At 36.5% G+C, this 24,359-nt stretch overlaps 2 protein-coding genes across 6 annotated transcripts in view; one reads left to right on the top strand and one right to left on the bottom strand.

The window, feature by feature from the left end:
* Nucleotides 1-3,969, bottom strand: part of LOC117411272 (collagen alpha-1(IX) chain) — a 35,295-nt gene extending 31,326 nt beyond the window's left edge. Inside the window, exons 1-5 of the mRNA XM_059025929.1 lie at nucleotides 3,938-3,969; nucleotides 3,659-3,732; nucleotides 2,073-2,153; nucleotides 1,824-1,956; nucleotides 1,085-1,481 (exon numbers count right to left, since the gene is read on the bottom strand). Coding sequence (XP_058881912.1) covers nucleotides 1,085-1,481; nucleotides 1,824-1,956; nucleotides 2,073-2,153; nucleotides 3,659-3,732; nucleotides 3,938-3,954 — 702 coding nt within the window. The 5' untranslated portion in view covers nucleotides 3,955-3,969. The remainder of the gene's footprint in view (nucleotides 1-1,084; nucleotides 1,482-1,823; nucleotides 1,957-2,072; nucleotides 2,154-3,658; nucleotides 3,733-3,937) is intronic.
* A 9,363-nt stretch (nucleotides 3,970-13,332) lies between these two features.
* Nucleotides 13,333-24,359, top strand: part of LOC117410799 (protein FAM135A-like) — a 70,046-nt gene continuing 59,019 nt past the window's right edge. For 2 of the 5 annotated variants that reach the window (XM_034017630.3, XM_034017625.3), the window contains exons 1-2: nucleotides 13,349-13,692; nucleotides 16,768-16,870. The gene's annotated coding sequence lies outside the window, so the exon portion shown is untranslated. Of the gene's footprint in view, nucleotides 13,693-16,767; nucleotides 16,871-24,359 lie in introns of all 5 variants that reach the window. The other 3 variants (XM_034017626.3, XM_034017628.3, XM_059025008.1) reach the window with 3 other exon arrangements.

Genomic DNA, 24,359 nt, shown 5'->3' with positions numbered 1-24,359 from the left:
CGCAATGAAGGGACCTTCATTCAACTTCGTGAATTAAAAGTGGGTTATTGGTCTAATAAACTCGTGGGTAGGCCTACACTAATATATTCTATTATTGTTTCCTAATAATAATAATAATAATAATAATAATAATAATAATAATAATAATAATAATAATAATAATCTGTAATCTGGCTGACGTGTTAAAAAATGTGTATAGGTATTGATGCAAGACCATTATTTAAATTACCGTGAGATATTTTAATACAGTATATATATATATATATATATATATATATATATATATATATATATATATATATATATATATATATATATATATATATATATATATATATATAGCACATTTCGCCATCTAGCGGAGGGAAAGCATGTAGACATGTTTAGCATTTTGTGACGTTGCTTCTTTTACTTATCATGATAATGGTTAAGCTTTAGTATAAAAGACTATTATTACGCGTCAGGAAATGTCGTGTAATTTAATACATGAAAGCAATGCACTCTTGTCTAAACAATACTGTATGGAACTTTTGTATTCTGTAGTGGTCTATATAAAGGAGGAGTCTGTGCAGCCGATTGGTGCGTAACAAATTCTAATGATTGAGCTAAACAAAGTAGCTGATCTCTCTTTGAGGGAGAGATGTGGAAACCCTGTTTCACAAACACTTATTATCCAGACAGAGGTCAAGAAGACACCATTACTTATCCTAACAATATGCAGAACCCTTTACTACTACCCTCTGCTGCTGGAGGGCAAGCGATCAAAAGGACGTAATATATATATATAAAATCTGTTTTGCTTTTGAGAAAATAAAATGCTACATGAGCAACTATCATAGCGATTCTGGCCTAAAATCGAAAAAGTCGACGTTTTAAATAAAATGTCGAATGAAGGGGTTTCGATGCAGTTACACGTTATTATTGTTATTATTATTATTATTATTATTATTATTAGTAGTAGTAGTAGTCGTAGTAGTAGTAGTAGTAGTAGTAGTAGTAGTAGTAGTAGTAGTAGTAGTCGTAGTAGTATTGTTGTTCTTATTGTTCTTGTTCTTGTTGTTTTAAAGGCAATTCAGATACTCACTGGTACAGCAATCGCAGGGGTGTCCTTTAGTTTTCCTATCAGAGTAAGGCCATCGAGATTTACTGCGCCTCTTGGGAGAAGTGTGTGCGAGTCTATCATGAAGCAGTCAATAAAAAGAGTCAGAGCGCCCCTTTCAACACTTATTAAGATCTTGTGCCACTGGGAATCAAATAGGAACGATAGGAATGAGAAGACAATCGTCTGAGGTCGGTTATCCCTTGTGGTGCACGAGAATTCCAGGGACTGCGTTCCCCCGTTAACTCTTACTGCAAGTTGTTCGTTGCCGAAGGAATCCTGAATCTGCCAAATATTCCAATTCTTAGTAATGGTGCTGCCACTCATGCGAAACGTTGTGAGAAAGGAAAACTCTTCTGGTAGCCCCAGAGGGTACGCCGACCTGCACACGACCAGAGCATATTTTATTATACAATTTGAATACTTTGCAATGGTTCATAAATCATTTCAACTAGCAGATATTGCAAACAGTTCGTAGACACAGTTTGGCACGCTCAGTATTGTTGGTGTGGATTTCATGGTTTTAGATGATATTCAAGCAATCAAAAACAAAAACATAATATTTTAGTGTCCCCATAAAAATGTGATACAAATGCTCATAAAAGGACAAGTTATGGGGAAATTTAGTTTCAGCACCATGGCCAGGGAACGAGGCTGCTTTCTGTTGTCACTAGATGGCGCTGTATGCCTTTTTATGCTTAAAAACAGTGTTTCTTGACTGTACCTTGTTTTTATCTTATAGTTTGCTTCTGGTCCCATTCTATAGGCAATCTGCATAGGTGTAGATCCAGTCACAGTCTGGGCACCTCCTAACGCAGTAGCTGTGCCTAAGTGAAACTGAGAAAGTATATCAAATCCTATAACAAAAAAATAGAAAAATAATGACTAGAAAATAATGCTGTGCTTGTCAATCAAACCGTGGGTTAATTAAAGATACATTTTATTTATGTATTTATTCTTTTGTTTACTTCACCTGGCAAATCGTCCTCGCCAATGTTTATTCGAGGACACATCCCTCCTTCATTTCGGTTCACGTCCACGGTGTGAGGAAACCCTATAGCAAAAGATTGTTAATTGTTGTTTTGCACACTGACAAAATAAAACAAAACTAAAAACCCAAGACAGGAGAGCAGAGATTCACGTAATCATAAAATAACACTAGGTTGAAAAGAATGTACTTGTCGCGTGGCTGAACAATTTCCTAATTAAATATTCTTGAAACGGACACACTCCGCTTTTTAAAGAAAATTAATCATATATCATTATAACTTTTAGTCCAAGAAAAATACCCATTAAACCAAATGAGAATTCCTAAAGTGCTGGAGTCTTTCTGGAATGTATTCGAGTCTTCTGCAGAACTAGAATTGGTTGAATATTCCCGAACCAGTCCAGAATGGGTAGAATATACCCGAACCATTCCAGAATGGGTAGAATATACCCGAACCATTCCAGAATGGGTAAAATATACCCGAATCATTCCAGAATGGGTAGAATATACCCGAACCATTCCAGAATGGGTAGAATATACCCGAACCATTCCAGAATGAGTACAACAGTAATCGGTTCAAAATCAAGAAGTTATTGGTTCATCAGGAAGTGTCACACTGTAGCATCATTAGCCCTTTATTATTCCATTCCATTCCAATAATACGTGACTCAAACTTTAGATTGTATGTTTATCATGGAATTCAAACCTAATAATACACGTATCGCATAAAAGGAGAGCGTGTCAGAGATCAATTACTGCTTCCTAACATTACACTGAAATGATTGTTTTAATACGAGACGATCTGGTTGACATGTCAAACCATAAAGCTGATTTGTGTTTGAAAAGCTGACGACTATTAAGACCCCCACTGGGAAGTCAAGTAAACATCTAGCCTTTCCATGTGTTTTCTTTGTCAGTCGCCTTTACGGATGGGTACGAAAACCCCTCCTACACAGCTACTGGTGTAAAACAGTACAGTTACATTGACAGCCTGCTTTGCATTTCTGTAAACTTCAATGTTCCTCATTTATTATGTGATATATATAATATCTCAATCAAGATCAAATTAAATGACGAGGGGTTAATGCATCAGCATTTCCTATTGAAATATCAAGCTCTTCCTTTCAGCATCTACTACATATTATCTAGTTCTTAAAGCGAAGTCTTTTTTTTTTAAATCGACCATACACTGTAAACCACATGGTTAAGAATTAAGCATTATTCTGATGCAATCGGTGTTGAAGGAGTGAATTGAGATTTGTAGGCATCCGCTGTTTCAAGTGTCTTTGATATTTCATAGTTCTGCTTCTGTACACGGTACCAGTCTTTTTTAATAGCAAATTGTAGTTAAAGCTTTTTCCTAACGACAGTCCATCGATGATTTATTGTAATATTTAAAGTACTTCTACAGTTTCCAAAAACTGAAATGGCTATTTTCTGTGTAGTCTTTTATTCATCAACACCTTTGAAAAAAAAAAAAACTACTATAAACCACACCCGGAGGCTGACTTATTAAATTCTGAGCAAATAGATTGCAAACAATTCTGTAATTAGCAATGTAAAAATCTTACTTTGTGAGTGTTCTCCAGTGGCAGAGCCTAATGTAACCACAGCAGCGAGTAAGTAGAACACAATTGGTAGTTGCCTAAAAATACAAATGTTATTCGCAAAACAAGACAGTAAGTACACCTGCATGATTAGAAACAAAAACATCAGCACAACATCTGGAATAAAAACACTGAAAGATAATCACACATATTCCCAAGAAACATGCATTTAGTATTTATATTCGTATTATAAATAATACTGGACTTTATCTAAGCAGGGTATTTTTTTTTAAAAGCAATTACCAACGAATAGTCCCCATCGTTCCCTCTTATCTGCAGATACACTGATGCAGGACAGTAACTTTATCGGGTTCACTTGTCTTGAATTTTCAGTTCCACGGGTCCCAGCTTCAACTAGAATCTGGAGGCAGCAAGGTTCGTCCCATGGACTCCAGGACAAACAAAAACGAAGGGAGCTGGTTTAAATCTAAGTTAGTGGCTTGACACCAGCAAAGCTATACTCTGACAAACAGTCTAGAGGGGGTCAGTGGGCGTTGTTTCTCCAAGAATGGTACATTTCGAACATAAGCGCTACTGTGAGTGATGTTCATTTCTGAAGGTGCATGCTTGTTTTTTTTTATGAGACGAACTTCGGTTTAGCCCTCTGGCGTTGAACAATATCTTCATCTAGACCATACCTCAACAATCCAGGAATGTATAACAAAGGTGAACCCTTCAGATAATGTTTCCATTATTGTATTTGCAGATCGAAAGTCCCTTAATCATTCGAAACTGTGCCTTAAAAAAATTGTCAGTAAAAACAAATTTTAAATCTGAATGCAACATAGATACATTTAAGGGATTCCATCTGGATAGCAAACAAATCAGCCACATGATAGACTGTTTCCTCCTTTTATACAAAATATAAAAGCAAATCTAATGATTCATTTAGAAATCTGTTCCCCATGGGACCTTCCCCCATGTTTATTCTATCCTACAAGAAGGGGTGGTGGCCTTTTCTTGTTTTGATATTTGATTTAATTTAATTGTTGTTTATTTTATTTTACATTATCTTAAAGTTGGAAAGGGTTGGCAGTTCTGCACCTCGGACTACACCCACGTGTAGAATAGATTTGCATAGCACATGCCCATTCATAAATTAATGAAAACCAGACAAGCAATAGATTAGAATAACCCAACTAAAGCAGATGCTAGGGGGTGATGTAAGAATAGACGCAGTGCAAATAATTGCGGGTGCAAAATTAAAATTGCATTGCGGCCAGCCAATTATTTTGCACTGAGCCCTATCTAAGCTTTAGAGCAATGCAAATTACTCAACACGCACAAATAATGATCCACAATTATGATAATGAGGGTCTCGGTGTGCGCATCGGTCTATTTAGCGGCCCCACTTGCAGAGTTAGGAGTACAGAGAGCGGTAGTCAATGTATGACATTTGTGGAGCACAAAAAGTTTTCTGAGAAGGAGCTGAGAGTCCTTACAGCTGAGGTCACGGAGTTGTTTGGAAAAGCCTCAGCCAACATTAGTTATACGAGTATCCTTAGCACATTTTATGTATTGGGCTGCCCTTTTCAGCATGACATCCAGAAATGTGCCTAGCACTGGAAAAGGTGGATTGGGCTATCCCTCCAACTGTGGTCCTACGGAACCAGAGGTAGCTGAGAGCACAGCACTTTCCCATGTGCAGGAATAGCGGTGCCTAGATTGACGCGGGGGTCCATCTTATCCCTCAGTTCAACTATTAGGTCTAGGATGACCCGCGGAGTGAGACGATAACGCTTTAGCACCGCATCCCCCTGCATCCCAGACAAAGTGACCCTGGGATTGAATATGCAGGGTCTTCTTCGTCTTGCCCTTCTCCTCAAGAAGACTAGAGCCAAGTGTCGCTGCATCAGGAAGTATACCACTGTAGCCAATGACAGGTCTCTGCAGGTATGTGCTTTTATACAGCTCTTAGTCACTCGCTTCTACAATGGTTTGCACCTTGTAAGAAGAGGTGTAAAGTTTTTGGAGGGTCAACTATTGTCTAAGTGCAAGGCAAAATCCTTACATCACATTATAATGTTTGTGCCCGCATAGTATCCAGATCCCACCAAATCCCAGGCACTTTTCTTCATTTGAATGCATTCCAATATAATTTTGATGGATTAATGATGGCAAAGTCCAAATTTGATAACGGGTACAGAACGCCATGTGAAGACCATTCTTTACATACTCCGCATATTTAGCGGCCGGTAAAATCAGACTTTACGGTAGCTAAACACGATTTACGGCAGCATTATGGGGGTTTTACACACGCAAACAATTTTGCGCGTATCCTTACATCACCGTCTTATTTTTTGTGGATCCTCGTGGTATTGCTGGCAAAGTAACAGTTGCCCCCTAATGGCCATAAAGAGAATCCATTAAAAAAAAAAACAACAAAAAAAAAACCACCCACATTCCCTGGTTAATATCAGTCCTTGTAAGTATACAAAAGTATACAAAACAAGAAGAAGGTAAGGAAGACCTCAAAATGAAGACACAACTGCTTTTGAGGTTACATTGGAGATTAGTAGAGGTTCACTTGCCTCAGTGTAATATAACAGTGAAATAGTATGTTTTATTTATTTATTTATTTATTTATTTATTTATTTATTTATTGCAATTGCCCTTGAGCTATAGCCATAAAGTGTAATAGTTGCACCTTTTTGCCTGTATGACTTTGTTTGAAAAACAGTCCTTACTGCAAAATAGTTTTGTTGTTGATTTACTGTGTTATCTGACAAGGAGAAAGTAACATAAATGTATTGTAAACCACATGACTGTGCAGCTACTTTATTAGGAACTATTAGGAGTCGGCACAAGATTCACCCCTGCAGTGTACACGAGGCAATGCACACAAAGGAAAATATACTAAGTCTGTAACAGCTCTCGCAAGGGAGCCAGGCTATTCTGTTCAGTGTACTGTGAAGTACTTAGTTCCCCAGCCTTCTCTTGTTCATTGCCTTGCCCTGTCAATCTCTTCAGAATCCATGGAACCACTAGTGCCCTTTGGAAAACCCTGCTACATTATGCAAAGGGAACTAGGGTTTCTGGGCCAGCTGCTCTACATCAGCACAATGCAAAGAAGCCATTATGTACACTTTAGGAACTTCAATTATTTATTTAAAGTTCGAATCAATAACTCTCACTGCTTGTGGAAATGGATTCCAGATTTATACTGCAATAAGCCTCACGTCATCATTAATAACCAACATCTGAACACAGGAAATAGCCCTTCATTTAGTTTAGCACAGAAATGATAGCCACGGGGTGGTTGCAAACATTTCCTCGTGTTTTATAAATGTTTCTGTGGCCACTGTGGTGTGGGGGTGGGATCAATAGATTACTTTAGGGCTCAAGTGTAGCAATGAAAAGTGAAACAATAACTTCAGACACTCAAACATTTCTTTCAGTTTCATGCCCTATGAGAAGTGAAAAAGAGAAGCAATTCAGGTAATGACTTCATGGTTACAGTAAGCCTGAGGTTACCTTTTACTCATTGGTTGAGCACACAAAATATTTGCAGAAATTATCTGCAGGATTTCCACAGCAAGTACCTAAGATAACCTTTTCTCAACCTTTGAAACAACAATATTTACTATGCCTTAGTGCAGTAAGGCATAGTAAAAGGACAGTAAATGTGTGGTAAAACAATGGCAAGGATGATAAATCACATGTAAAGCACAGTAGTTTCAAATTTAACCTTGTAATGCACAAGTATTTTTGAAATGAGAACAGCTATTTTATTTATGTAACTAGATGCCGTTTCTTGTACAAAACATTATTTTTTGTCCCTGTCAGGCAACACATAATATACTGCATATGAAAGACTGTAGCTTGTGAGGCTGGATTTCAAAGTTAACTAAAGAACCCCAAATTCAAAGTTAACTAAAGAAAGAAGTGTATTATGGGTTGAAAGGGAACCCTTCACTCCATTCCATTGACTGTGTCAGCATTTCCTTTGAGCTGTTCCGTTTTTTTAAAATTTTATTTAATAGGACAACATCCATAATTTAGTGCTCCCAGTTGAAATGTGTGGTACATGTTATTTTAAGGCCTAAAACAAGACAACTTCCAACTTCCATCCCTTGAACAAATAAAGAACACATGAAATGCTTTAGCTGTCAAGTGCCTGTCATAATGCTAGCACCTTTGATTACCAGTGGTTGTAAAGACAGCAGTGGCAGCTCAGCTGACATTTATCTTCATATGAAGGTTGAGCAAATTGCACACCTTTTTCTTAATTTCAGGGTCTATCAGAAAGTGATTGGAATTCCTTTGAATTCCATGCAGACCTTCATGGACACTAGGAAAAGGTTTGAGTTATGGATTTGCAACTTAACTCTGCTCTGTATTCAACATACAAATTTAAATTGAACCTGCTGCATATATGCTATATGCAGCATGTGATTGTGCTCCTCAGCACCAGATCTCGAATATTTCATGTGCTTTCTATAATAAAACTCATTGACAAGTAAACATCTAACTCAGAATAAATGTTGAACTGATTAACACAGTATCTGCTACAATTCCATCCACCAAGCTTGCACACCCTGTTTAATAGTGAATGTCCTTAAAGTGATACTGTACACTTATCGTGACTGCGGACTGCATTCTGAAGATATCTAGGTATGAATCTATGTTTATGTTTCTGTATTTATTTTAACCAGGGAAATCGTTATTTTAGACATAACTTTCTTTGAACAAAATGGTCCACACATTGAACAAAAACTTTACACATGCAATAAAGTGGACCTGTTTAAAACAAGCACACTTAAAATTCCACAATGACTCTTTAGATAGCAAGTGCATTCCCCAATAACAGTAGAATCTAGCATTGACTTAAAACTATTGGGGTGGTTGGGTAGGAGCTAGTGTTCCTACCGCAGACATGGGGATAGACTATCCAGCCCAGCAATCCTATTTGAGACACAGGATATGTGAGACTATGCAGGACAAGACAGTATTTCATTACCTTTCCCAGGGTAGTTACTCAAGTCTACTGTCTACTATACTATAGGCTGAGACAGAACAAAGTTCCATTTCGAAGATGCAAAGCAACATTATCACTAGTCTCCTTGTTCTTGTGCTTACCTCGAAGTTCTTTGCTCGTTTATTTTACTTTAATGCATACACATGTATCCACTGTAAAACAGCCCTTGCAAAAACTGGCTAGCTAATCTATGATAATGTAATATGAACTCTTAAGCCTCTGGCAGTAACTGGACAAACTGGGTGGTGAAGTTATGTGGGCGGTCATGCTTCACACCCTTGTTTGTTTATTCCGCGGTTTAAAACCTTTTAGGAAAACAAATTGAAATATGTGCATAGGAGAACAAGCTTTATTCAACTGGCCAGCTCTAAGATCTGAAATCAGTTACCATCAGTACGACCGATATCCGCTTCAGAATATCCTGGAGTCAGTTTACTTGAGTGGTTACTGTAGGTGCTGCACAGCAGGGGTGATTGTAAAGGCAGGCGGGCATTCACCCCCAGATGCTTGTTTGGAAATTACAAAGCAGATGATCTTCGCCCACAGCATAAACACGGTAGGTTGTCCAAAAGCTCATACTGCTTTTTTTTTTTAATTACACAAACTTAACAACAAAATATAAATCAAAAGGTGCTGGCCCCATTGCGCAATGTCTGGAGTTTCGCAAACTTCCCTCAAGCCATTAGCTAGCTCAGCAACCAGGACATCAGACAGACAAACACACAGACACACACACACACACACACACCCTCCCTCAGTCCTAGGCTGAACTGTGGAGCTACCTTCTCAGCTCCTTCGTTATACATGTGACCAGACTATGTCAATCACTTATCCAATCAGCCTGGCCACATTCTCACATGTTTTAACCCTATCCCTTCCAAACAAAACTAAAACTAAAATATTGACATTTATCATGTGACGAGGGACACGCCACACTGACGCAGTGCCCAAAAACCAAGAGGATCAAAATGTAGAATAGTTATCTTGCTTCTACTCTGTGTTCTTTTTGAACAATAAATGATTACATTTTTTTAATTAAACAAAAAAATTTAATCATAATTCATATACGTATATTCCCTTAAAGTTAAATTGAATATAATAGTGTATTGTGATAAATAGACCTAAGTAAATAGTTAGTTTCTTATATATTAATAATATATTGATATGTTAAAAATCCTAACGAGTTTGTAATTTCTAAAGCCTATACCCAAGAAAAAAATCAGGTCATGTTTAGTAAAGTAAATATTACCCAATGAAAGGGTTAAATAATTAGATACAAATATAGTCATACTACTTTTTCATCCTACTCACACCTTTAATTGGCTAAATATAGCAAATAGAACAGTACTATTGTTGTGAGATTAGATCTGTAACATAATTCCTAAAATTCCATTAATGGAACTTAAGACCTACTGTAGCCACGATAATTAAATGGTTAAACACAACTGCACGGTTTTTGTTTTGACTTTTAAGTTCCATGCCTCAAATGATGAATGGAGTGTGCCTGAAAAGCTTGTTGGATTCTGTTATTATAACGATTCACATATTATTTAAAGAGACATTAATTCTGTTTATGACGCGGTATATTGGACTGCTTATATAGATAGTAGTTGATGGTATATAATGATAATACCAACTTAAGTTCAACTATATTTTAACAGAAAGAATGCAACCTGCATGTTTTTTGTTTTTCAGCAGAATTTATTTAAATTAATTTAAAAAAGACCAAAAGTAACATTTGCTCCTCCTCTATTCCTTCCTTACATTTTTGGGGTAAAATGAAACACAAATATTCTACCCAGTTGGTCTGCAAATTGATACAATTTGGGGTCCCAACACCATAAGCCAGCCCCTTTTTGCAAGGCCTACAGACTTCAACATGGACAATTCTTGGTCAAATCTATGTATGTAACTTTTAAACAAATAACAAAGGGGAAATATTTTCCAAAAAGAAAAGGAATTGCAAACCTGTCCAAATTTTAGGAACAAGAATGAACAAGAATCTGGTTGTATGTACTGGAATGTGCTCCATTTCCTTTGGTAGGCCTAAGAAAACATTAGAGCAGCAGAAAACGTATTGTGCATTGTTACATTTCCACAGCAAAATAACCGAGTTGGTCTCAGTTAGGTTTGCAGGCTGGGACAAATCAGCATCCAAATCCAAATTCATGGAAGAAGTGTGCTAAATAAAGCATCTGTATTCATAGAACATGTTAAGCCTTGGAGTGAATAGTTATGTCTATTGGAAGCCATTTTGAGTGTGGTTGCAGATTGAATTGAAGACAGCAGAACCTGGCAGTGCTGGAAAGGAATTTCAGTGGCAACTTGGATATACACAAAACAGAACATGCATTTTTAGGTTCAAAGTAAACATATTTCTGAAAATAATAAAAAGATAGTTGAACTCCCTTAATCAGTACATTACTGTAAGAAAACAAACCTATACTTTCATGCTGAAATTTCATATAGTTGTCAAGGCATTTGTTTAATTGCCCTGTAAGCAAATAACAAAGTGTTTACTGTTCACTGCTGTTTTGACATTTCTATTCTGTGAACAAAGCTTTCGGTGGAAAAAATACATTTTCACTGCTACTTAGAGGAGAATCTGCATTTGACCACCAAACAAACTTTATATAGAAATCACAAAATGGCAAAACGTTTTTAAAAAAGGAGGTACCCACCTGCTTTTAATTTTGACATAACAAATTTAAACAAAATATTTGAAAAATAAATGAATATAAATTTAATTGGTTCAATTAAGCAATTAAGAACAGGATTGTGAAGACCTGGAATGGAAGGTTCCTGTAACAAATAACATACATGGTCAACCATTCTTTTAAAATATATATATTTTTACAGTTTTGTTTATTTGCTTACATTCCCAGATATTGTTTTAAGTTGTTGAGACACAAAATGGAGTCCCTTTGGAAATCTTCTTTACCCAATGTCACTGTTTTCCAAATCCTTGCCCTACACGAAGCAGCAGATTAAAGATTTTGAAATACTAACCATCTTGTATTTTTGTTTTTTTTGACAAAGTGATTCCTCATCAGTGTAGTAACAGTAATATGCCCTTTCTCATTTGATTATAAACAGCTCATACTGGTTGTTGCAATTAAATACACACCACTCCAAGCACAACTCTGCATCCATTGTTCTGTGTGCCACCATCTCGTGCTCAAGTGAAAGAAAGCAGCTGGTTAAACTGGCCAGCAAATGGTAACATCTGAGATAAGGTCATACAAAGAGCACAGAAGTAGCAAGTTCTGTAAACAGGATCACATGTAATTTTAAAAGGCGATACACAGCTAGCAAATGTGGTATATTGATACAAATGTTGGTATATCTGAATATCTATGCAGAATGACTATTTCAAAATAATACATTAAAACAACTGGGGCCAGTTTCACAAAGCAGCAGGCTGCTAGCTAGCAACCTATCCTATTTGTACATGTTTCAAAAAACAATATTTTAAGATAGAACTATAGCTTAGTAGAAATTCACTCACCAAGTCTATATGATTAAAGGATAAATGTGTGTTTTTTTCTTTTTCTTTTTTTTATGGAAGTGAATTGAATTTAGTAGACTGCTACGTAGAACTGCTTTGTGAAACTAGCCCCAGGTTTGCAAGATGACAATCAAACTAAAGAAATCATTAAATTTGACATTGCTAAATCTTTACAGTAAATGTAGTGCTAAATCAATATATACCTTTTTTTATCAACTTACAGTGACTTGCAGTGATGTGAACCACACTAGTAAGGGATGTCTGGGTCATGGAATTAGAATCAGCGACCCAAACCATGAAAAAGCCAAACCAGCAACTGCAGTTACACTTTAGTTTATTTACAGTCATTTAAGTATTAACACTGCATATTAACAAAACACAATTATTAAACATTAATACAGTACAATAGTTACCATTCTTATAAAAATTAATATTTAGAAATTAGTACCTGAGATGTAGGTAAGCTCTCATACAGTATACTGCAAAATCAATTGCTTCTTTGATCAGTTAAGTAGATGAAAGTTTAATAATACATTTACTTGAAACAAGCATTCATATGTTGGACTTTATAATGAACAGAACTGATTGAATTTAATTGAACCTTCACCAGAAACAAACACTGTAAGGCTTTATTGATGTTCACCAATAAAAGGAGACCCAAATAAAATGCCATGTAAATGCCCAGCACTAAGGTTACACATATGAAACTAAATTGTATGTGTTAGTATACCTTAGATTTATAGAGGCTATCAGGAGAAATTAATGTCTAAAGAATATGACTCATTTCTCATGACACATTTTGTAAAGTTTGGGATCTCAATTTTAAGCATTACCACCCAAGGAAATATTGCATTTAAATAACATTTTTTTAAATCTCATTGTTTTTCATGCTCTGACCTTGCCATCCACGCAGAGATAGTTATGTTCTGCCTAACACAAAAAATGTCAGTAAATTGTGTTTTTAAAGTGACAGCTGGACAACTTGTGCCATTAAGTCAAATCACTTTAAAAATGCCAGTTTGTGTTGACATGTTTATCTGTTTTGTGTCTGTGTGATGTGATGAAGAAATGGTGGTGTGTACTTACGCTGTGTATACATAATTACTGTTGCTCGATGCTTGTGTGCAACTTCCATTCCTATGCTCCTCCTTCCCCTCGCCAATGCAATGTAGTGCAGAAAGAGTTATCACTCTGTATGTGCTAGTATTACCACAAACAGCCGACTGTAATACAGTATGACTGCAGCTGCGGCTTGAATCTATCTTCGGATATTCATATTTTTCACAAAGGTAACGGGTTGCTATTATTGTGCAAGGGTAGATCTTTGTAAACAAACGTTTTTTTAATTCACTGCCTGAAAACCGGAATTTGGAAGAAAGGAATTATTAATTTTCCTGATAGCGTGTCTGTGTTAACTGAAAAGCCGGAGAAAGAGACTCTGGAATCAGCCATCATATAAAATTTAGCTCGGTGCCTCGGCTACGGCCAATGGACGGCTTCTTAGTAATACTGGTAAGCGCTTATTTGTAGGGTTGCTAAGAGAGATGTTTATGTATACAATGTTTTGTTTCGTTAATCGTTGTATTTAACTTCATGTCGACATAATTGTTGTTTTGCGATGACAGTCGTTTTGGTGGTTCTGCTGTTTTTGATTGACAGTGACTGGTTTATAGTGCTTTGCAACCCACATACCCCGCGTCTAAATTAGAGTTTTTAAATAAAACATACAGTAACAGTTAAGATTAAGTGTCTAGAAACGGGACACTGATTTTTTTTAAAAATTATGGTACTGTATATTGCTAGAGACGTGCACATTCACTGCTACATGCAAAGCAAACAGTATTAAGAAGCGTTATGTTAAAATAATGTGCCTGCTATGTTGTTACCCACCTATCTTTCTGAATTGATTTAGCTGTAGAATGGACAGCACTGACTTTTTTTATGTTGTGTTGCAGCCATTTCTAATGCATGTTTTTTAACATTACAGTCTGAATATACAGTACCATGCTTGGTCTTGCAGAAACGACTCTGCTGTTTTCTATATTGTTCTCAGTTGCATTTTCACAACTTTTATTTGCGAGAGGTGCCTTTTGGAAATCCATGGTCAGATAAGGATAGTTTTTTGTTTATTAAATGATTAAAGAATTTCCTAATGGATTCGCGTGTTTGAAGACTATTCGCATGTAGCCTACACCCAATAGTACCACATTAATTTAAATCGAAATTATTGTCAATTAAAGGTAACATCACAACCTTAATATCACACGTCAATGCCACTACAGGATAGACAGGTGTAGTGCTGTTTTCAAGTATGCGGTAAAAAGTGGTACGCAGTCGCGTATACCTAAACAATGCCTAAGCAACTTCAGCTGGGAAAGCAGGGAAGCTCATTCAAATCTGGTACGTTATGGTGTTTTCGGTTAATGTAATGTATCACATTTTTCCACCATTAAGAAAATAGTATGGTCTTTTAAATCTTTTTAAATTTAGTTGATCATATTTCTAGTCTTTTACCTATTTGTTAATGTAATTTATCATATTTTTACACCATTTAAGAAAATAATATGCAAATATTTCTCATATGCAATACATTGGGTCTTGTACATTTGTTTTACTTGTGCAACTTTGCGGTGGACTTGTCATTGTCATGCTGGTCGTGAATTGTTTTTTTTTTTTCTTTTTAGAGAAATTGATTGTCTGTTTCCAGTTTCAGTTTGATATATATATATATATATATATATATATATATATATATATATATATATATATATATATATATAATATAATATATATATATATATATATATATATATATATATATATATATATATATATATAATGGTAAATGTACCTCTGTTTGACCATTGGAAAACTCATCAGATTGCAATTGATTGCACCTGTACCAAAATCTGACAGCATACCACTTTCAGTGTGACAACGTACCACTTTCTGACATTACATGGGTCAAGTTTTGGTATGCGCACCACATTCTGATGATGTACCACTTTCTAACACTACACCGGTACTGCGGAATATTTCTCACATATACCTGTGATAAACTGCTCAAATTTAGAGTAAGCAAATTATATTTATTAAGTTACCGATGTTCAAGGTTTTTAATGTTAGAAATCATTTTTAATAGTTTATAAATTACATCATCAATTAATAAATATGTGTCATTTAATACAATAAAGTCAGGAAAATACTATATTGACTTGGGTTCAGTACACATTTTGGGTAAAGGTGGAGAGTGGGGTTTAGCTAACAGCGTGATTTTGATAATCATTTACTATATACCATGTGATAAATTACTACACCCTTAAAAGAAAGATTTTTTCAAGGCATTCTTAGTTTAGCTTGGCCAAGGTCACCTTTGTAGGCTTTGAATGCTGATGAAGCCTACTTCATTTGGAGATCCTGGTTATAATAATTTGTTTACCCACACATGTAAAAAGCCATTTCCTTGGTTACTCATAGTGAAGGAAAATTAAGTAATTTGATCCTTGAACCACAAAGAAACCAGTTCTAACAAGTGCTACAGGATGGGATTTTTCCAAAGTATTGCATGACACAAGAAGAAAAACTTGTTTACACGAGTTCATAATGGCCAAATATACCTGTGATAAATAAGGCTCATATTGCATGCTGTAACAGATTGAGCTATTCGGTCATGGGACTTTACTATAATTCAACATACCTGAGCTTGTTATCACTAAATATTTTCTAAGTTAGGCTAAAAAAAAAAACCAAAAAACAGGACTGGCTGAAATTTCCTCACAATCGTGTTTTTCATTACATTCCTTTACATTTCATTGCATTCATTACATTCTTTACATTCTTTCAAAAAAGAAAAGTGTTCAGGTAAAGCATGGACAATTTTTTTTTTAATTCTTCTTAAAATAGGGTGTGACTTTATCAGAAAATCATCTTTAGGAGAAAAGTGTTCCCTCTAGACCAGGGGTGCCCAATCCTGGTCCTGGAGGGCCGGTGTCCTCCTGGCTTTTGTTCCAACTGTCCCCTAAATTACTTAATTGGACCAATCAAGCACTTATTAGAAGCTTAATTGGTCCAATTAAGCAATTTAGTGTACAGTTTGAACAAAAACCAGGAGGGCATCGGCCCTCCAGGACCAGGATTGGGCACCCCTGCTCTAGACCCTTGAAACCCACAAGGCTGCATTTCCTCTGTCAAGGCCATAGAGAAATAGGATGTTGGCTTGTCTGAAGAAACAGAAACTAAGACAATAAGAATGGCTTCTTCATCCAAAATACCAGCTTCCTTTTTTTTTTTTTTTAACCACATTTTAGAATGTTACTATAGTAATCAGATTACTTGCTTTAGTATTTTGTTCTTTATGTAAAGTCAAAACTAAATCTCTTTATTGAATTGCAGGATTCTGGAGAAAATGTTCCTAACCCTAACCTTAACCCTAACCCTAAGCCCTAAGTCCAGAATAGCATTTGCACCTGCTGTATTACAATTTTAAGTTTGCTTTTGTGTATTTATGTTAAACAAATGTAAAATAAAATATGCAATGACGTTCAGTTTAGATGTAGATGAACATCAATGATGTTTTGTTTTCTTCAGCTGTAAAGAATGTGCCTGTAACTGGAGTTATGGATAACAGAAGCAGGAAGAATCGTCATTCATCATGATAAGATGCAAACCTTGTTTACAGGAGGTACAACAGGTAAGTGGAACAAATAACACAGCAAGGTTTTCCTTTAAAGGCTTTGACAATTTTAGGTTACTGTACAAAATGCATCTTAATAAAATGATCACACTCCCAATTAAATTAAACAAGTACATAGCAAAAAGATCTTCCACACAAAGCCAAGGGTGCCAAACCAGCCCCCCCCCCCCCCCCCCCCCCCAAAAAAAAAAACCATTAAGTATTACTAACCCATTGCACAGGTCCACAAATCAAGTCTTACTAATCCATTACACTGGTTGGGTGCCAATGCATATCTTAGATTTTAACATAATAACCATAGAAAGGTATTTAATGTTGACATACCATACAGTACAAGTTTCCTACAAGAGATACAAGTTATTTATCGACAATGAGAAAATATTTTAATAGTGTGATATTGTACTATGGGTATCTGCTGGCGTCCAATAACCATTTATGCTGGCTGTCTACAAAATGTAATACATACAGTGCCTTGCGAAAGTATTCGGCCCCCTTGAACTTTGCGACCTTTTGCCACATTTCAGGCTTCAAACATAAAGATATGAAACTGTATTTTTTTGTGAAGAATCAACAACAAGTGGGACACAATCATGAAGTGGAACGAAATTTATTGGATATTTCAAACTTTTTTAACAAATAAAAAACTGAAAAATTGGGCGTGCAAAATTATTCAGCCCCCTTAAGTTAATACTTTGTAGCGCCACCTTTTGCTGCGATTACAGCTGTAAGTCGCTTGGGGTATGTCTCTATCAGTTTTGCACATCGAGGGACTGAAATTTTTGCCCATTCCTCCTTGCAAAACAGCTCGAGCTCAGTGAGGTTGGATGGAGAGCATTTGTGAACAGCAGTTTTCAGTTCTTTCCACAGATTCTCGATTGGATTCAGGTCTGGACTTTGACTTGGCCATTCTAACACCTGGATATGTTTATTTGTGAACCATTCCATTGTAGATTTTGCTTTATGTTTTGGATCATTGTCTTGTTGGAAGACAAATCTCCGTCCCAGTCTCAGGTCTTTTGCAGACTCCATCAGGTTTTCTTCCAGAATGGTCCTGTATTTGGCTCCATCCATCTTCCCATCAATTTTAACCATCTTCCCTGTCCCTGCTGAAGAAAAGCAGGCCCAAACCATGATGCTGCCACCACCATGTTTGACAGTGGGGATGGTGTGTTCAGGGTGATGAGCTGTGTTGCTTTTACGCCAAACATAACGTTTTGCATTGTTGCCAAAAAGTTTGATTTTGGTTTCATCTGACCAGAGCACCTTCTTCCACATGTTTGGTGTGTCTCCCAGGTGGCTTGTGGCAAACTGTAAACGACACTTTTTATGGATATCTTTAAGAAATGGCTTTCTTCTTGCCACTCTTCCATAAAGGCCAGATTTGTGCAGTATACGACTGATTGTTGTCCTATGGACAGAGTCTCCCACCTCAGCTGTAGATCTCTGCAGTTCATCCAGAGTGATCATGGGCCTCTTGGCTGCATCTCTGATCAGTCTTCTCCTTGTATGAGCTGAAAGTTTAGAGGGACGGCCAGGTCTTGGTAGATTTGCAGTGGTCTGATACTCCTTCCATTTCAATATTATCGCTTGCACAGTGCTCCTTGGGATGTTTAAAGCTTGGGAAATCTTTTTGTATCCAAATCCGGCTTTAAACTTCTCCACAACAGTATCTTGGACCTGCCTGGTGTGTTCCTTGTTCTTCATGATGCTCTCTGCGCTTTAAACGGACCTCTGAGACTATCACAGTGCAGGTGCATTTATACGGAGACTTGATTACACACAGGTGGATTCTATTTATCATCATTAGTCATTTAGGTCAACATTGGATCATTCAGAGATCCTCACTGAACTTCTGGAGAGAGTTTGCTGCACTGAAAGTAAAGGGGCTGAATAATTATGCACGCCCAATTTTTCAGTTTTTTATTTGTTAAAAAAGTTTGAAATATCCAATAAATTTCGTTCCACTTCATGATTGTGTCCCACTTGTTGTTGATTCTTCACAAAAAATTACAGTTTCATATCTTTATGTTTGAAGCCTGAAATGTGGCAAAAGGTCGCAAAGTTCAAGGGGGCCGAATACTTTCGCAAGGCACTGTATGATTATAATCCCTGTAGTGTAAAGTAGATCCTGTATTAGAATTTGCAAGCCTGTATCAAAAAATAAAATAATATATATATATATATGTATATATATATATATATATACAGCTCTGGAAAAAATTAAGAGACCACTGCAAAATTATCAGTTTCTCTGGTTTTACTATTTATAGGTATGTGTTTGGGTAAAATGAACATTTTTGTTTTATTCTATAAACTACTGACAACATTTCTCCCAAATTCCAAATAAAAATATTGTCATTTAGAGCATTTATTTGCAGAAAATGACAACTGGTCAAAATAACAAAAAAGATGCAGTGTTGTCAGACCTCGAATAATGCAAAGAAAATAAGTTCATATTCATTTTTAAACAACACAATACTAATGTTTTAACTTAGGAAGAGTTCAGAAATCAATATTTGGTGGAATAACCCTGATTTTCAATCACAGCTTTCATGCGTCTTGGCATGCTCTCCACCAGTCTTTCACATTGATGTTGGGTGACTTTATGCCACTCCTGGCGCAAAAATTCAAGCACCTCGGCTTTGTTTGATGGCTTGTGACCATCCATCTTCCTCTTGATCACATTCCAGAGGTTTTCAATGGGTTTCAGGTCTAGAGATTGGGCTGGCCATGACAGGGTCTTGATCTGGTGGTCCTCCATCCACACCTTGATTGACCTGGCTGTGTGGCATGGAGCATTGTCCTGCTGGAAAAACCAATCCTCAGAGTTGGGGAACATTGTCAGAGCAGAAGGAAGCAAGTTTTCTTCCAGGACAACCTTGTACTGCTCTAAATGACAATATTTTTATTTGGAATTTGGGAGAAATGTTGTCAGTAGTTTATAGAATAAAACAAAAATGTTCATTTTACCCAAACACATACCTATAAATAGTAAAACCAGAGAAACTGATAATTTTGCAGTGGTCTCTTAATTTTTTCCAGAGATATATATATATATATATATATATATATATATATATATATATATATATATATATATATATATTCATGGAATTGAGAATTTTGCTAAAATTGTAGAAGTGGTGTTATTTATTAACCAAGGCCTAAATTAGCCAAGGGGTAATTCCATGAAAATTTTAAGTTAATCTTTGTCACTCTTTCAAGCACAAAACAGAGACCAGGATTAAAGGAAACATTTGGAAATTGAGTGGAGACAGACTTGGGACAGAGAATGGTGGAAGTATTGAATGGATTTGTAACATTCGATTAGCCCATCAATACCAAACTACTGACAAGCCAGATTACTTTTTCATTTGCAAATTTATTTGGATAAACAGAAAAATCTTGAACATTGTGTGATATTGATGACTAGCAATGCAACAAACTTGCCAGTTTCTGGAATGGCCCCAAGTGTGATGCAGCAAGTGCTAGATATGAAAGAAATGGGACACGTTTTAGGCTTTTTATTTTATTTGTTTAATGTTTGGACTCTTCAATGGAAATTCAACACATCATCCAGGGTGTACATATTTAATATCTGGAAAACATTTACAATTCATACCATTTTTGTTTAAGTCTTGTCTTATTTGTTTTTAATATATGTTTTTTTCTTCTCCAAAATGTTAGTAGTTGATTTTTTTCATATCTATTGCAGTTCAAAAGGGTAAAAGCTGTTGTGTTTGTGTCATTTAAAGCACACTTCTGTTTGTATTTACAGTGAACAATAGGGATGTGAGATCTACTGTAGTGAGTTTCAGTTTAAACCATCATACAAAGTTTTTCCTGTATTGGTTACCTCTTTTCTGTCTAAACATACAACAAAGCCTGTTTAGGTGTAATTAATAATGAACTACAGTGTTTACTGTGGACTACTGTCAGTGGTGTGCATGTTGTATAGTATTCTGTTGATTTAGACCTTTAATTCCAGAATGTCCGCTCTGGTCAATGTAAAGTATACACTAATGACACCGTGGAGTGGCCATGCTGTAATCACTGTGCATTGAAAACTCCAATCTGGGTTAGAGTTGCAGGAGTTTGGAGTTACTGCCAGGGTTTCTTTAGTTTGTGCATATTCGTGTATCACTATGTAGAACTTTTGCAACAACAAGATCATGACTGTAAAAATGAACCGTGGAGACTTGGCCTTATTTTTCTTTCCTCTGATGTGCCTTTCCTTAAATAATTCATTGAACTCCTTTTATCTCTCAGCTACACAGTATGCGATCTTCAGCTTTTGTGAATACAAACTGGAAAAAAACCCCTGAGTTTTATGGAAATTTATATTGTAACACCGCTTCTGTTGGGATTTTTTTTTCAGGCTGTAAGGAGACTGCAGTATCTTGAGCACACCTTCTAAACAGCCATTCCAGTAGGGTTGGCCGTGCTCCAGCTTTGCTAGCTCCGGCTCCGAAGTGGCTCAGTAGATCAGCTCCAGGTGGCTCCAGCAGCCCCTGCGCCACACTGTTGCTCCAGCTCCAGCTGCTTTTAGCTGGCTCTGGCTCTGGCTCTGGCTGCAGCTCTAGAGCCACTAAAACCTCAGCCTGCAAAGTGGGGAGTGAATACTAAAATTATGCTTTAATGTTTCACACGTCATAACTCTCAAACTAAGTAGGTTTTGGAGGTAATTGTCACACAGGTAGAGTAATGCATTTACAAGGATTGTGGGAAACCTTTGTACCTCCAGATCAAGGTCATAGAATACCGTCGCATACCGCCAGCTATTCTCTCTGAACAAATGTCACCAGTATAAAAACAGTGCTATTTTTACCCATTATATCGCCACCCCGCTGTTCGCCATGCGCCAACTTCCCAAGCCAAGCAAACGTAAATAAAAGCATTGTAGTTTCCCTCATTGTAGTGCCAGTGAAATAATCATGGCCAATTAAAACAACAAAGTTATTCAGTTAACCTTTGACTTGCTTTTCTAATTCGTTGTTAACTGAATGTTCATACCAATGTCATCAACACTCCCACTCCCAAAGCAAAACAGAAAAAATGGCGAGTCGACCCTACATTTAACACCAGAGCAAAAGAAAAAAATCTGCATGTATGGATCTGAAAATAAGAAAGCAAGACATTGCAAATGTTTTCTCGCCTAAGTGAGGCATATACTGTTAATTGAAGGACAGTTGGAGACATTCTAATGGATAAAAACAAATGGCTTACCTTGATGGAACGGGTCCATTTGTTTAACCTGAAAAAGGCTTGACGCAGTCTAAAATAAGTGACTTTTATAAACCACAGTAAAAAAAAAAATACAGTAAGAAGTTTATTTGTTTACATGCAAGTTTTGCACAAATGAAGGCTGACTTAAACTAAAGCATCAGTTTTGTAAACAGCAGAATAGTTTTTTTTCACTTTTTGTTTAAAACAAGTGTTTGCCTGTACATATTCAATGTTTTTTTTTTTTAACTGCTTAAAAGAGAATGCTGTTGAGCTTAAATTGCTCTGTGAAATAAATAGATGGCATCATTCAATGGGGGATAGTATTCAGCAGGCTTAAAGTCGTGCCACAAACACTAAAGTTCAAATGACCAGTATAGTAAAAAAAAAAAAAAAAAAAAAAAAATCAAATGCTTTGTTTTTATGGAATTGTTGTTTGGGTGATTTGACACTAAATGAGTGTTTATTTTTTTTGTAGTATAAACTGTTCCTCAAAAGTAACCATGTATGTTTCATACAGATGGGAAAAGATGATAAAATGTTCCTAGTAGACCTACTGTTGTTTAAGAACTAGTACAGTAGTTTTAAAAAAGATAAATGTTTTATTAAAATGGCCTGGAGCTACTGTAATTGTATAACTAAAAAAATAAATGTTTGAATTTATTGCAAACATAGAAGATTTGAAGAACCAAAACCGCTGATCCAACAATGACCTGCTAAGGATTCACATATATTGGACAGGAGTTCATTGAATATGGCTAATTACTGTAGATTTGTAAGGCAACTTTACAAAAATGTGCATTGTCTGCTTTATGTTTTTACCTGAAAAGCATACAAGATTTTTTCGCTTTTTAACCATAACGACTGTATGGCATCCTTTGTTTTGTAATTAATTCACAAGGGTAAAGTCAGGCCTTTCTTACTTCTGGGATATTTTTCAACTTTAATATTGTTACATAAAATGACTTTGATAACTTTTTGCAAATTAATAAGTATTCAAATACATTTCTGGCTTGTGATTGTTCAGGCTATTTCTGTCTTCATAACTTAAATGTCAATTTAATCACACATTACATAAGCATTATATGCAATAAGCTTATTTAATATTCTTCATGTACTGTACATGTACTGTGTTACATTTTCTCATTTCACAAACCACAGTAATCTTCTTTTAAGGGAAATTACTTTATTTTTAACAGTATTTGTAAAGATTATTGACTTTCAAATGTCATTTTCTGGTAGAAATATTTTTCCCTTAAGTAAAAGTAACACATGAATATCTTACAACTGCTGGTGATGCACAGGTACAGCAAAACAACGCAATATAATTTGTAGTAGAAGCAATGTGATAAAACCAGACTGCATAGTGTACAGGTGCAGGTGATCAAAGAACAGACAGACAATTGTAATCCAGGTGAAAAGGTTTGTTTTTATTAGTTGTTTTTGTCCAGTGCCTGACGGCAAAACAAACAGGAAATAATAGTAAGTAATACAGCGGCGTGTATTACTTACATTTAGAATCCCCCAAGCTGGTCCCGAAATAATAGTCCTGTTCTTGTATCCCCACATTAAACACAAAACACATACACAAGTCTGGTTAGTGAGTGAATTAGTGATTGTGGTGCAATACAGTTTTACAGTGGTACAAGTGAAGTGCTGTTCCGGGTTTTTGCTGGCCTCTGGCGACAGCTCCGGAACTTGTTAGCCATCTAGTGAATACTCTCAACAATAGACAGTACAAACACGATCACGATTATTTCACAAACAGTACGGGTCCTTCCAGGTCCACACAACCAAAATGAAGGAACAGATAACATTGCTTCGACCCCTATTTATACCGTCACTCATGACCCCTTGGTAAACGATTGCAGCTGCTTTTTATGATCTGCAGCTACCACATCATTTCCCCTCCGGGTCAATGAGTTAGTGTACCGAAGCTCCGTCTCTTTTCTACATGACCGACTTCCTTTTACCCCTCGGAACGAAGTGTCAGGCCAAGTAGTCCAGAGTACTCTGTTCCCGTTACTTAGTGCCCTCACAGGTCGAGAGGGAGATTTGCCACCAAGAATCATTGTCTTTCTGTCACAGGGGGGAATATTGGGTTAGCAGGGAGGGGGTTAAATTCCTCCTTGCCAGAAAGCACATGGGAATTCATGGTTAATGAGGCTCCAGCCACAGGTGGGCCCAAGAAGGGGGAGCCATCTCCAGCTGCACGTATGGAGGGGCCAGCGTTGCCGCTCCCGGATAGCTCCCGCACCGCTGC

Source organism: Acipenser ruthenus, chromosome 6 (assembly GCF_902713425.1).
Source record: "Acipenser ruthenus chromosome 6, fAciRut3.2 maternal haplotype, whole genome shotgun sequence".
Taxonomy (NCBI): domain Eukaryota; kingdom Metazoa; phylum Chordata; class Actinopteri; order Acipenseriformes; family Acipenseridae; genus Acipenser; species Acipenser ruthenus.
This window is presented reverse-complemented; position numbering and strand designations above follow the sequence as displayed.